Raw genomic sequence first — 15,824 nt, 5'->3', positions numbered from 1 at the left:
GATTATTGTGCCTGCAAATGGTAGAAGTTGCACCTTTCTGTCAAGGCATCTGCAGTAACAACTGGCTAGTAACACAAAAATCAGGACTGACCCAGTGGTGATAAATTAATTTGTCTCTCCCATTCCCATACAGAGAATAACCAAACAGGCCCTGTGAGGTGGGTGTCTCCAGACCAAACAGGCCCTGTGAGGTGGGTGTCTCTCAGGGCTAGGCTTAACAGCAGAGCAAAGACCAAGCACTGTGAAGTCAACCTTGAAGACTGATCTCCAGAGGAAAGGAAGGCCAGGTTGCCTTTTCCCTCAGAAAACCCACACAGATGCTCTGAGATACGTGTATCAGTCAGGAAGCTGTAGTGTATAATCAAGGGGGCCCAAATGTTGAAGAGGAAGTGAGAACAGTGACATGGTACTTCATCTCTTCATACTTATGCCCTCCCAGTAAAACTGTAACTATCCCTTGAACCATATAAGCTCAACCCCCTCAAGGAGAACAATTTTCTCTGTAAAGAGACAAAACTCCACAGATTTGCAGAAGGGATTAGGACAAAACAGAAAGGGCAATCACTTACACTAGGACAAGCATCTTCTCCTTGCTGTCCCACCAAGATATACAAAGTATCATCCTTCTGGAGGTCAAAAATTCCCAGTACAGACACGCCATGGGACCGGACCATGGTATTCTTCCCTCCTTTCCCACCAGCAGCTCCATAGCCTGAGATGCTGCAAGAAAAGAAAACAAGAGTGTAGCAACCGAGTTGCCCCAGACAGGTGGAAGGTACTTGAGGCACTTCTGGGCACTGGGTGCTTTGCACACCTGAACTCTATGCAGTGTCACAGAGTGGTGCCCTGAAGACCTGACACTTGAAATAAATCTAAACCCAAAGCTTGAAGACTGAGGTTCTCTACTCTATGTGGATCTATGAACTTAGGTAGCTATAAAACAGCTTCTTTCACATTGATTCTTGGCCAAACACTCACTGAGGACAGAGTGAGCAAGCCCCTGCAGTTTCAAACTTAAACCATGAAACACATCCTGTTTCCCAAAAGGCATCCCCTTGAGAGGTTTGCAGCAAGGAAGAGAAAGAACAGAAGCAGAAGAACTGGTAAGTACAGCACATATGGCTAAAGTGAACATTAAGCACTAGATTGACGGGGGAGATTTGAGAAAGCAGACAGCATAACTGGTCCTGGTAGCATGAACCAGATGGGAAACAGCTCTCCTATTCCCAGGACCAGAGGAATACAGAAGAGTAGATGGACACAACACTACCTGCAGTAAACAAGGCAAAAGCCTCCCAGCTAAACTCAGTCACCATGAACATCTCGTTGTTTCCAGCAAAGGATGGCTAGGCTGCATATGCAGACTGCTGCATTCTGGGACTTAAGATTCTGAGGTCCCAAAGATTTGTCTGTACCCCTGCAATGCTCAGCTCCTCCTCCCCCTTTCGAAGTATATAAAAAATTTGCAGCTTTTGTCAAAGGATTTCAAAGCACTTTATAATCATGATAAAACACACATCTCTGCCACAACAAAAGACAGAGTTACTCAACTTCCTGAGCAATTCAGTGGTGGGTACAAGCGCAACATAGATCTGAAAGAAGCAGGTGATTCTCCACTGACATTGGTACCTTGCAGCTATTTCCAGAAGAGCAGAATTCAACGTGGAGCATATAAACAATGACTGCTGGGCTGAAAACACAGCCTTCTCTAACCAGTTACAACATAGGTGCTCTGCTTTAACTCTTCCTTTCCTCTAGCACCTGGCTGGGCTTTGCCCAGCACAGTCAAGTGCAAACAGGTTACAAGCAGAACAAACCAGCAGCGCCCACCACACGTGAGCACCTGAACAGGTTGGGCAGCCAGCTCACTCTCAGCCAGCAACTTGCCTTAGTGATTAGCACGAAGAACTCACCTTGTGATACTGCTCTGAGGCAGCCAGCATGTTCTGAAGTTGAAGCAACTATGGAGCACCAAGTGCTCCATAAAGCACATTAGATCCTCACAGTGTGACACGATTATGTTCATGCCACTGCTGATAACCAAAGCCATCATTCCTCAGTAAGGCTGCACTGGAGCCAGCAGGAAAAGTGATGGACACATAGCACTGGGCTACCCTGAACAGATGCTGCATGAATCTGAAGGCTGAGTGCATTTGCTGTAGAATTCTGTAATGGCTAATGAGGTGCACTGTCAGGCACAGCAAGCTGGCAGGGCTAACTGGCTGCAAGTAGGGGCCATATTTTTCTGTGTATGAACAGATTTTGCATACCAGCAATGAGGTCAGGAGAAACCATTCTGGCTGCATTCAAAAGCTGCACACAAATAAAACAAGGTAGATTCAGGTGACAGTCAGTCCTTATTCAAAATGGGTGTCACTATTTAACCAGATGGGTTATGTTGACTTCAAGTTTTAGCAGGATCCCTTTCCTTAGGCAAAACTTCCTTTCACAGAAGGAATTAATTTAACCATACTGGCCCTGAAGAAAGATTCAGACCACTCCGAGTAGCTATACTCAGAACACAGAATGCCTTCTACTGTCTTCCTCCTTTTCTTTTTCTATGATAGTTGTAGGAACCGAAGAAGAAAACTATCTTCAGGAAGAATCAGGATGAGCAGAGTGCATTGGCTGTGCAAACCAGGGCTGTAGAAAAAAACCACATCTCTAGGTAGACAAGTCATGGGAGACACTGGAGCTAGTTTTGAGGATATGAGAAAATCCAGTGCCTGGGCTGGTCAACTTAGGACATTTTTTTGCATTCCACTGTGCTGTGTTCCTGTGTTACCTTACAAGAAGAGACCAAAGAAAAGAGAGGACAGTGGAAATAACAACAAATGGAGCACTCGGCAAAATGAACCAAACACTCTTACCTTAAAAACTGGAAGAAATTGGATAATGGATGGTAATGTGTAAGTTATTACAGTTCACTTCTCTCATACTTAATTACAGGCCTAGCTATGGGATGGCAAGACATTCTGAATGCTTAGAAGGAAATCTGAAAAGAAAAATATTCTTTTATATTGACTAATTTTATTGTTACACAATGTGCAGCTCCTTGAGAGCAAACCAGATGATTTTGTCCATATCAGCAGCACAGCATATAGGACTCCAGTCTTCAAACGAAGCCACCTACAGTGTTTGGCAGACCTTCATACATGGTGGGATTTTCTGGGTGTGGTTAGCTAGTGCTAGTAGAGTTCTGTGCAAAGTCGAGCTTTCTGTCTTTGCACTTTAGTAACACATATCCTGCCTCCTGTCTACACAAACTCTATCCTTCTCATGCAATTATCGGGAGTGTAACTCACTGCTCTACATTACACAGTGTAAAACACACTGATACGGCACAACAACAAGTTTCTTAAGAGCCCAACAGCCGGCTGGAGGGTTTTATCTCAGCGTCAGCTATATTGGAGATGGCTATCAGGATAACTTAGAGCATCCACAGTGCAGCAAGCCTGCAGGGGAGAGTTAAATACAGGCAGTGGGTCCAGACTCTGGAAAGCCCGAGAACTGATACTGCAACTTGACATTTTCCAAGGGCTATGCTGTACTGGGGGACTCTGCTGCCCCTTCAGCAGCACAGAATCAGGAAGATGTCAAGTTAATTTAAAGTCACAATTTCCGTCTTTCCCCAGGCTGTGAATTCTCTACTAGAGCCTTAAGAGGTGCAGAAGAGAATGTCATCCATTTACGTATAGGTTACCAATGACATTATCCATCTATTAACTATACAGAACCTAAAAGTCTATTAGGTCATTTACAGGACTTAAATAGACAGGCCCTCCCTGCAGGACCTGTGGTTTGTATTGTGTAGCAAAAATCAGCCTACAGTTGCACCGGAATTCTGGCTCTTCTTGGGCACTGTGATATTAAAAAAATGACAGTGTTGCAAGTTTATTGCCTGTTCTCTTTTGGGCTACACTTTATAACCATATTTACTGAATGCTGGTCCTGAAAAATTCTGTTCACCTCAGGCAACTCATTTTTGATAGCTGAGTAAAATATCATTAATGCTTTTTTCATTACCATCAATCCTTGTGGTAATAGGCACTCAGGCAGATCTTGTGCCTAGCCTAGTCTAGCCACTTTCTCAAAACTGCACTAGACTTGTTAGAGGCTGACATCTATCCTCAATATTAATATTCTTTTTCAATAAAGAGAAAGAAAAGGAAGGTGCCAGTAAGTTTTAACTGAAATTTGTTCAAAGCCTTCAGTGGAGTGCTCTACTTTGAAATCCATGATACCATCATTGGTTTCAATAGGGAATGTTGCATAAAAACCCCACCACTAGTCAGTCATTGATTCAAACAGACAGTTCTGCTTACAAACTGAGGCATGTAATGGCTTGATGTTACCCTTCAGATACACTGAACTGATCTTTGATTTACTTCTTACCCCAGCAAGAGCAAAAAGGAAAAATGATTGGTAAAAATCTGGTTAAGGAGCATTGAACTGATCATCTCCCTTTGAAAATAACTCCACAGAGGGATTTAAGCATTAGAACCCTCAGTACCACAGAGCCCAACATCTAGGCGGCTGGCTTCCAAAACCAATTCTACAACAGTGAGCCGGGCTTCAGGCTCAACTTACCATGCCTATATTCAGGAAAGTTAAGATGCTGAGCAGAGCAAGCCGTGCTGTAAAATATGCTGACACAGATTGTGCCTCCTATGCTAGGTGAAGAGCGGGAAAAACTCATGATGATCTCAGAATTCAATGGATGGCACATAGGATACGCATGCCCCTTGGCCTGGGGAGGTCAAAACGCTTGATTTTCAGCTACTTCTAGAGCTCTCCTAACCTGTAACCATTTAGGCTAAAGATGTGTCTGCCTCAGATGGTCTCTTTCTTTTCCTCTCTCTTTCACCAACAAGTTGCATCTTTCAGACAACAAATCTGAGACAGGAAAGGTTGGAAATAAGAGGATCAAGGAGAAGTAAAACCCAAGCAGATCAAGGCAAATTTCTGAATATTTCATATATGCCTAGCACATATCTGCAGTTTGGATATGTTTCAAACACAAAGATATATCATGACAACCAGAGATGGTTCCCTTACCTGTATGTGTTGGTTGCTGGTACTCTCCAGATCTGAATGCCTTGGAGAATCCCTTCAGCTCCTACAATTACACTGAGGTTGGAGTTCCTGTAGGCATCGTTGCATTGGCTCTGTGTGGGGCCATAGGGTCCACTGGCACCGCATGTTGTGAATAACCAGTGTTCTGAAATAAGGACATGTACAAAGCATGACCCAAACACCCAAAGATCAAATAGCTGTTTTGCTCTTTATTCACTCTCTCGTCAGACCAAAGAAGAATCTGGACCCTGAGGTTTTAGCAAGGACAAATACTCACACAATTCTTTTAAAAGGCTCAGTGCTGTGTATCTCAGTATTTGACAGCTTTTCATCCACAACTCCTGAAAACTACCATGACTATGAACACAGCTTCACTTTTTCTAATGCTCAAAAAGGCAAAGATCACAGAGTAGAGAAAAAATGCAACACAGACCACCCAGTTTGGGGCTCTACTCTCTGGGCTGTTAAATGGCACAGTCATAACCTCAAGACTGGTGCATTTTAGCCCCTTCAGTTTCTACAGACATTTGCTAATTTATTTTATATGGGAAAGTAACTGTTAATTAGATAAAACCCTGTAAATACAACATCATCTCAGTGATTAAATCATAACAGTAAATTAATTGTACTTTGGATAATTACTTGCTTACAAGAAATGCAAGTTAAGCTTGAGAATGCGAAACACTTAACCAAGGCCTGTAAAACCAGCACTAGGCTCTGCATGTTCTGTGGGTGTAAATCAGTGCATCTTTATTGAACACATTTTCACCATCTGGAAGTACTAGCCCTCTACAAATAGATATCGAGAACAAAGCTTTGCTAATCTGTGCCTCAAAAATCTGATTTTTTAGTTTGAATACATGATGCTGAAAATGTTGTCCTTTGCCTTAAAGATTCATTATTAGGGCTGGCACAACTGCAAGCCCACAATGCTCTTGTAAAACCAACCTTAACATGGTTGCTAGTATATCAGCAAATATTTCACATGCAATCAAAGCTAAGATCTAGATGGTAAATAAATGGACATTTCTGGCGCATGTTACATGATTTATCACTCCTTAACAAGCTAATATACACAATCTAATGAACTCTGTTAATTCTACTGCCATTTAAGACTTGAAAGACTTGAAATATATATAAAGAACATTATTTCTACTTAAAGTTGTGCCAGCCAGCCCTCCTTATGACTTTCTCGAAGGGCATCATTTTCCTCCCCAGCTTCAACTAATGTAACACAACACACACAGAATCTTCATCACTGGTACTAATTAACTTAGAGCTTGATCTGCTTCTTGGAATTTGGAGCTATTGCCTAAGCTGATCTGGTCTAGAAATGATGGTTTGCATGTGTCTGGATGAGCAAGACCAGCAGTTCTACCATTACTGCTACTGAAGGGGTTCACCCAGCAGAAATACAAGGAAAGACATTAGTTTAGCCAGGCACAAGGTCTGAATTCACTTTTCACAAACTAACACTGATATTGAGCTAAATTTCTTCTTATAAATAAGTGCAATGCATGAAATAGATCAAATAATTTGGCAGGACTTTCAGAAATGAAGTGGCTGGGATTTCTGGAAAAAAAAACATAAATCAAAACCAAACACCCAAAAAACCAAACCCAAACCTCAAAACCAAACCCAAACCTACCAAAAAACCCCACCCAAAACCAAATAAAAAAAAAAAAACAAAAAACCAAACCCCCCCCCCCCCCCCCCAAAACACACACACACAAAAAACAACCAAAAAAAAAAACCCAAATCCAAACCAAACCCCAACCTTTGTAATAGTGCCTTTACTACTTCAAGAAGCAATGCAAAACTACTACTTCAGGAAAGCTTCTCAATCTAAGTACTGCTGAGAGAATAACTTCCTTCTTACTGCAAAATCTATGCCATTCCTCCTCAAAACTCCCCTGCTAGGGTCCCCTAGAGATTTTACTACCATTACTTGTTTTATATGGATACCTACATACTTATTTTACTTATTTTTCCAATCCTTCTGCAACGGATAGCAGTGTAAAGTCTTAAAACTAGTAAACAGCAAATGGAAGGATTTCCTTCTCCTCCTCTGATGCCCATGTACCCCACAAAACCACAAGATCAACAGGTAAGAGGGGAAAAGCACCTAAGAAAGCAAGGTCTAAAAGTTCCTAAAGCAAAATGCTTCAGTAGCTCCGATATTGACAGTCTTGCACCAGAAGCTACTTATGTTTATTCTTAAAATAAAAAAACCCAACCTCAACCCAAAGCAAAATCTCACACAAAATGGAAGATGAGAGACTCATTCTGTCAGCTATCAGAGTGATATAACATTGCAATATCCCAGTGGGCTAAGCCACCTGCATTGAAACATATGTTTGGTAAAGCAGGCAGGTAAGTGTGCTTGTTTGGAACAGTAAGAAGCCATTTGGATGTCTCCAGTGAAACATCAAACATGTTCCCAAAGGCAGAAGCAGGTGACCTTCAAGGGGACAATAAGCCCAAAACATGAGAGAATCAAAACGGAAAAGTGGAAGTGACAAAACCTAGGACAGACCACAGCATGTGCATACTGCTGCTATGGAGAAGTTTTACATTTCTGATTGACTCTCTTTAAATATATCTTGTTTCTTATGTATCTGCTTACCTGGCTTTGGAAAAAGTATCTCTAGACTATCACACATATAACACACAGCACAGTGGGACCTGAAACTGGCAGCTCCTGGCTCCCACTGGGTTCCAGGGACAGGGGATCAATGAACTATTCCATATTTTGGCCCTCTGTTTCTAATGGCCCTCTGTTTCCTTAAAAGCCCAATGCTCTGGTAGATCAAAATGCTTCTGGTAGAAGAAAAATGTCCTCCTTCTGCAGATGTTATGTCTTCAGACTTTGAGCTGAAGTAACCACAACGACTTTTGTGTTTTCTGCCTCTTGGACATACTAGAGGGGGCTCACTTCGAGTGAAGAAGCAGTCTCAGAGTAAAAGCAAGAGAAAGTGCACCTGAGCTCTTGGAATCTCACTTTTAAAAGCATGATACTAATGGGAATGAAAACCACAGATATGTTATGTCAGGGACTATGATGTAAGGAACCTGGAGATGACTGAGCACAGGAGCTACTATCTTACATTTCAAAAGGAGTCCTACTGTAATCTTGTATACACTGTGGTATAAACAAGATTATATGCAAAGCCTCCCGGGTTCTGCAGCTGCTGAGGTCAGTACTAGCAGACGTATTTACTTGCTTTACTCAGGTAGATGGTAGACAGGAATGGGAGAAGACGTACTTCAGAAACAGCAGAGCAGGGTAATCTTTGCAGGAGGGGGTCTGGCCCAAGTGAAGTGTATGTGGAGACTGCACCTGATTTGAACTCACAAAAATTTTAGTAAAACCTTGAGCCAGGTTGCATGATCTCATCATTTGTCACTCCTGCACTGGCTTGCAAACAGTCCTCCTCCTGCTTATATGCACTTTGATATGAGATACTGAAAGCCAGTCCAACATGTAACAGCTTTGCTGCTAAATTAAATGGGACAGAACATGGCATGTGAGTAAGTTGCCCCTCATTTCAATATAATTAGGACAGATGGGTCTTAGTTACAATTCTGGATACAGACTAAAAACCTTGCACTTCCCTCCCTCTGCTCTCCTAAACATTCCACAAAGCCAACTCTCAATCTGCAGATGTAAGAGGAGCCAAAGATCTTAAACCACTAACCCAGTAACAAAACACAGCACTGCCCATCTTAGATAAGCCACCCCAATTTTTATTCAACTAAAAATACCCATTCACTCCCTGTGAAGTATTGATTTTCTCCTGATTCTAAAAATGACTACAGCATGTCTCATGATCTCAAAGAGAGCATTTCTACAGGTTGTTGCATGCCACAGCAGTTTACATTAATTCAATCTGAACCATTATTTTGATCACCAAACACTAAAGCAGCAGCAGTGAATGAAAAATCCTTAAGCACAGATTTTCCCACTGGTGCACAACTATGGTCTGTCGCATACTGCAGAGCTTCCTTCTGCAGTGTGTGACAGGCACCTCATGCATGCATGATGGGAAAAAGAAGCAGGACTCTCCAGTCTAAATCTTCCCAAATAACTAGTATTTTCAGAAGTCTGCCCAACTTTACATGAGTTACAGATGTCCAGTTTCCAGAAATAGCTGAGCATTCCTATGATGAAAACTAGCAGCTAATTAAATGTAGGGGCCCTACATATTCTGTCATTGGCAGTTGCAAAACGTTAACTGGGATTAGAAACTGGAAATTCCTGTTTAAGGTGGGGGAAAAAGAAAAGAAGTGGAGATTACACTGAGATTCAGAATTGGGGTACTTGTTTCAGTGAATAATTTATACACCAGTTCATTATTTTACAAGTGAGACATTGAGGTACTGGATTGGCTCTAGCAAAGGTCAAGGGAGCTGGTGAAGGGCCTGGAGTACAAGCGCGATGAGAAACAGCTCAGTTACCTGGGGGGGTTTAGTCTGGAGAAGAAAAGGCTCAGGAGGGACCTTACCACTCTCTACAACTGCCTGAAAGGAGGATGGAGTCAGGGGGTGGCTGGTCTCTTCTTCCAAGGAACAAGTGACAGGACCAGAGGAAACAGCCTCAAGCTGCACCAGGGGAGGTTTAGACTGGATATTAGGAACAATTTCTTCCCTGAAAGGGTTGTCAGGCATTGGAACAGGCTGCCCAGGACAGTGGTGGAATCACCATCCCTGGAGATATTTGAAAGACCTGTAGATGTGTCACTGAGGAACATAGTTTAGGGGTGGACTTGGCAGTGCTGGTAAATAGCTGGACTTGATCTTACAGGTCTTTTCCAACCTGTTCAATTCTGTGATTCTATGATCCCCACTTTCACGAGAAACATGGCAGAGGAAGCATTTGGTCTTCTGCCTGTTCACCCACACACCTGCCCTCCTCAAGCTCCCTGGCAATCTCCCCAGCACATTTCTAAGGTCTCAGCAACATTTTGCAAGAAATGACATTTTGGCTGCAACAGATTTTTTTTTATATTTTTTTAAATCTTTCTTCCCATTTTTCCTTTCCAAATGAGATTTCCTGATACATTTACACATACAGCCACTCATGCTCATTTTCTTTTGCACTGCAGAAATTCTGTTTTTCACACAGCTTGGCTAGCTGTGTAAAATATACAGCAATCAAGGCACTGGACTGCAGCCACTGCAAGGGGAATGATGTTCTGCTCTTGGAAAACACAAAGAGCAAAACCCCACAAGACTTAAAATGACTAATCCATTTGAAGTGCTGATACTACTTGCAGCCCAGGGTGGCACTGCTGGCCAACAGCAACCAGCAACAATGAAAGAAAACAATGGAGCAAAGCCTGAAGCACATTTGTACTTCTAACATAGGAGGCAATTTCACTGGCATGTATAGCACATAAACTCCATACCACAAAACAGACATAGGCATTTTAGCTATTCCTCAAGAGCCTGAATGTATTAACTGGAATTTGTTAAATTAAGCTGGTTTGAACCAAGATTCAACTCTTTCCAAACCAAAACTTTACTGTGATTTGAGAAAATTACCAACCAAGCCACCATGGTACTTGTCTTATTATGGAATCTAGAGTAATACGCTACTGAAATGCAACAATACTTACAAATAATGTGTAGGCTGTTTGTGGGACTTGCTGCCACAACCTCTATTAAGGTCAAGAGGCTATTACTACTTCCAAAAGCATAAAAAAATACACTAATAAAGGCTGTAAAGTCTCATGCTTCAGGGGCATAAGAACCTCCATAGCTAAACTTCTGAAGGCAATTAACTGTTAGTTTATTTTACTTCTTCCTCTAAGGCAAATATCCTCAAAGTTGAGGCCATGAACAAGCAGAACTCTTGCTTCATCTGTTTGTAAAAAACATTCACAAGCTCCCTCACAATATTTGGCCAATATGGGAAATCAGATACAGTAAACTGCCCATCTTCATCTCCACTAACATTTGGCTGCCGTTAGCACCATGGTACGTGTAAAGGGATACGCCTTTTACTCAGTGCATGAGCAACCTCAGTTATGTATTACCAGTAATTCCAAAACTGATCTATGCTCCATGTCACAGTAAAAGGTCTGTCTGTAGGCAAAATATAATACAAGCAGACATAAGGAACATGTTCATTGATGTAAGGAAGGAAAAAAACTTTTAATTTTGCTTTGAGTTCCGTTGTTTAACGTGTCCTGTGAGCAGCAATTTAGGATCAATACCTTTTCCAGGATTAAGTTTGCCAGAGATTAATGGGGCAGGGGTTTGAAAGATGATGGTAAATGGCAGAACCAAGTTGTGCTCACAATGACAATGTGTCTACGGAATGATATTGATGGGATATAATACGATCATAGAAATTAGTAAGTCTTGCCAGCAATACCAGTACTGTTTACACAAGTGCAGCTAGACTATGAGAAATCTAGCTTTTCAACTATTTATGGAGTTACTATTTCTACCTTTTTCTCCTTTCTAAATGAGGGCAGTAATGGAAGACTTGGACATGTTTTTCAGTTCAACCAGAAGAGCATCTGCAGTGATGACAAGTGTATGCTGACTTACCCTGAGTATGATTTCAAAGAAATACTCAAAGCTTGAATCAGGCTTTAGGTTCGTCTTATGTGTCCATATAAAGGGAACACTACCGGGGCATCCTTGTAGGAAATTATCTGTGGTCAGTATAATAGGACAAGTGTATTGCTGACTTTGAGCAGCAATGAGAACAGCTTGTTTCTTGCTACTTTCTGGAACCGGAAACTAAAAGAGCAGCATGAAGAAAACTAATTTCTTTTCTCTTTTATGTTTTACTTAAAGAGATAGCAGGAGTCCTCCACAAAGGGTGCCGAGACATGTACTAACTTTCTGCAATTTGTTTGTTCACAATTACAAAAGATAGTAGAAATGCATGCTAGATAACAAAGGCCAAATTGGGTGGAGGTGGCAAAATTTTGTCAAAACCTTTCCAGAGATTTATAGCAGTTTCAGCACATTTAAACTGCTACTAAGTATGGGGAGCTTTAAAATCTAGGTCTAAAATGTGTGAGTTGCCCTGTTTATTTCAATTGTATGATTAACTCTGGAGAACAGTTATTTCAATCCAACTTTGCTATGTTGTGATCTGTTTGTATGCTGATTTTAAGCATTGCACCTTTGCCATTTTCAATATTACAGAGAAAGCAAATGCAATAAAAAATTTCATGCCTACATAATCTGAGATCCCACCATCAGTCTCTGAACGTTTTCTATCACTATTCAGGATGCTGGTTTTAGTGGGAGGTGGGCAATGAGCTGTTACTCACTGTGTTAACTGATGCTTAATACAAAAATACAATTCTGCAGATACCTTTATTGCATTATGCCAACAGTTCAGTTAGTATAATTGCACACAAAGAGCAACCAAATGTAATTTTCTTTTACTTAATACTCACTCCACTGTTCCTTTCAGCTCCTTCATCTGATTAACTAATGCAACCCAGAGTTCTTCCGAGAAACAGCCATGTTAAGTACTGGGAAGAGGACTCTCCCTCATGCAAAAGACAAAATCTGTGCAACCACTAAGTGTTGTGGGGAAGAGAGTGGTGCTGAAGGAAAACAGTAATCTGGCTGGGATGAGAAAATGATTTTATGACAGTTTATATGCAAGAAACCATGGTCACACAATGGCTCATGGATGTACAGGTCAGAGGGGACAAGACAATGCAAGAGTTGAGGGGAAAAACAGGTTGAACTACTTGTACATTTCACAACACACCATTTTTGTCCTGTGTACACTGAGTAAGTTATCAGTGGGACAGGTGAGAAGCTGAAATATGAAAAGGGAGGCTATCCTCATGGTATTTGCAGCCCATTCAGAAGCACCAGAAATCTTTAATTAAAGCTTGATTGCTGTGTGTCTTGTTATCTCCTTTCTCCTACTGAGAATCCTATTTTTTCTCCTCCAGTTTCCATGATAGTAATTTGTTTACCTAGAGTTCCTCATTATTGCTCACTGTATCTCTGTATGCCTGACTTTCTCATACTTTAGCCTTGTCTATAAAAGGAAATTGCATTGGTTTGATATAAATTGGCTTTTTAATTGGTAGTTGAACTCCCTGTAGAGAGATGCTGTGGTTTGAGTGACTTTCAGTTTTACTTACACTAATACCTAATCAATTTAAAAATGAAACTAAAGGAAACTTTGTTTATATCAAAATAAGCAGCACACAGCCTTTTGTACAGACTTGACCATTTCAATCCAAAATCCTAGTGCCACTAAAGTTGCTTCAATTTTCTAGTATACTCAGGCTTTCTTACAGTCTTTTTGCAGGTTCCTTCTAGAATCAAGCTTCATCTGCAACCTTTCAACAAGGTGGCATTTCAGCAAATGACATGTCATTCATTAATGAAAAAGGAAAGCATCTGCATGCTCTGTGACCATCTACCTAACGGTCACCTTGCACTGCAAGTAACTGTGTGATCTGAAACCTACAAGCATTTTTCTGTGTTGGGGCTGATCATCAGCCAGGAACTTGAGAGAGCACCAACACCACATTAATTGTAGCAATTTGGGGGCGTCTTTGGATTTCCTGTGATATAAACAAAGTAGTACCTTTCTTTCAGATTGTAGTTCCTGTTCTGGAGGTTGAGCTGGCTTGAGGACTTACGGAGGGCATTTTATTATCCTGTTGTCTCTTCAGCTATAAGAACACAGTTCTTAGTTTTAATACGATTTCTTAAGAAGGAAATATTCTAGCATGTGATCTATCACACAAGCCAAAGATCACATTAGTTGTAATTACTTTTGGCTGAGCTTACACTGATCAATGCAGTCTTTGGGACTTCAGGGTGGCACTGATGCTGTTGGTTTACTCACACAACAGTACGTACGTGGCCAAAGTAACGGCTTTGACAGACTCAGCCTGAGGTTTCTTAAATACATTACAGCATGCAGAAAGACACAAGAATAAAGCTGGGTAAAATGCATAGCCCAGGGACCAAACAAGCATCTGCAGTGTTTACTGAGAGTAGGAACTTGGCAACACAAAAGAAAAAAGGTGTTTCAGTGCTGTGGAGATGCTCAGACATGCAATGACTTTCCACTACAAGAAGCTGCAGTGTACCTTCTGATTTCTGCCCAGTATACACTGAGGGCACAAAGCAGAGAAAGTTGCTGTAGGAGTGATGTCAAACTTCAAGGGCTGAAGACAATTTTAGATATAACACAAACAGAACAGACGATCAAGCCCACAAATTAAGCAAGCTCACTTAGATACCACTTGAATTCTCACTCTAAGGTCATAAAAAATTATCTGCATTGCTCAAAGTACCTTCTGCACCCATGCAATCTAGCTCCCATTGTTTCTACCACCCAAATATTTCTTTAAAATGCATTCCTCAGACAGGATAGGGAGCAGAAGAGCTAGAAGATGTTCCACCATTTCAGGTCTAGTGAGAAGTAGGAAGTAACAAAATTCTCATTCAACATATAACAGTCCTACAGCCACATGATTTCTAGACTCACACCCCCACACCCACTTTACCGTAGCTCTGCATTCAAACTTCAGGCCATTCTTGAGTCTAAACCCGACATCTGATGGCTTTTATGTAACTAAAACAGTAAGTACCCCGGAAGTAAATGTACAGCTGCCTTAGGGAACTACATCATAACCTAAGCATTGATATTCCTATGGAAAATCAGCCAGAAGTTCATAATCTACACTTGTGTACAGATCCTACCACAAGATCACTGACCTAAGAGCAATACTGAATGCACTTAAAAAGGTGGTTCCACTTACAGGCAGGAAATGAAGATACAGATATTGAAGGGAACACTTCAATGGATCCTCAAAGACATAAAACATTGGAAATTATACCTTTGTGACAAGCCCAAGCTCATACACAATATCTGTAACAGAGCTACACACAATCTTAATAGCTACAGAGGTCCTCCCAGCCCAGCATCCTCTCATGTGGGCTAATTATTTACATCTCAGTCTCCTGAGACTCCTGTCAGTGCTCCTGCACTTCTCTTGCTGGATGATGCTTGCTACATAAAACATCAATAAACTCCACCTGATGGCAACTATTGGCCTATGCTGCATACTGTACCATCAGCCTCCACTGGCAGAGCTTGCTTCACAAGGGAGTTCAAGGACCAGCATCAGCCCTGCCACAGCAGCATGGAGTGGGACAGTACAATCAGCTTTTCAGGCAGGCTTTGAAGGCTGTGTGGAGCTTTTCACCACCCTGACCAGACTACTGCTGGTATTAGAGCTAACACCACTAGTTCGGACATGTTTCAACAGTACACTGCAGGTAGTGAAGTGAAACATATCCTAGAACAGAACAGACTCGAAGTCTAAGGCAGTGGAGTGGGAGAGGAGTCAGAAGGAACATATCCCTGGGTCTAATGACAAACTAAAGAAGGCATATAGCAACCACACCCTTGTTCTCTACCTTAAGGGTGGTATTCCAAATTGGCAGGTAGCTAGCTAGCCCTAAGTGAGGAGAAACAGCTGCACGCAGTGCTGAGGGTGTTCCAGGCCAGATTGGACAGGGCTTGGACCAACCTGGTCTAGTGCAAGGTGTCCCTGACTGTGGCAGGGGTGGAAATGGATGATATTTAAGGTCCCTTCCAACCCAAACTATTCTGTTATTCTATGAAATAACACTGACCATAAACCGCTGACATTTCTTAGTAAAAATCATGTTTTTTCAAAAAAAAATTCCAGTGTTGTACTCTTCCAAATGGGCAATGAAAATCTTACCGAAAA

The 15,824-nt window shown here is 41.6% G+C and overlaps 1 protein-coding gene across 3 annotated transcripts in view; it reads right to left on the bottom strand.

Annotated features, from left to right (window-relative positions):
- The window catches only part of ALK (ALK receptor tyrosine kinase), a 316,033-nt gene that overhangs the window by 31,238 nt on the left and 268,971 nt on the right, over positions 1–15,824 (bottom strand). For all 3 annotated transcript variants that reach the window (XM_061475364.1, XM_061475361.1, XM_061475362.1), the window contains 2 exons: positions 5,059–5,221; positions 570–720 (listed from right to left, as the gene is read on the bottom strand). In XM_061475364.1, the coding sequence (XP_061331348.1) occupies positions 570–720; positions 5,059–5,221 (314 nt within the window). The remainder of the gene's footprint in view (positions 1–569; positions 721–5,058; positions 5,222–15,824) is intronic.

Source organism: Pezoporus flaviventris, unplaced genomic scaffold, assembly GCF_033815535.1.
Source record: "Pezoporus flaviventris isolate CSIRO_AGI_PZ_B2104156 unplaced genomic scaffold, CSIRO_AGI_Pfla_v1 ptg000083l, whole genome shotgun sequence".
Taxonomy (NCBI): domain Eukaryota; kingdom Metazoa; phylum Chordata; class Aves; order Psittaciformes; family Psittacidae; genus Pezoporus; species Pezoporus flaviventris.
The sequence above is the reverse complement of the archived record's forward strand: the minus strand, read 5'-3'. Positions and strand labels throughout refer to the sequence as shown.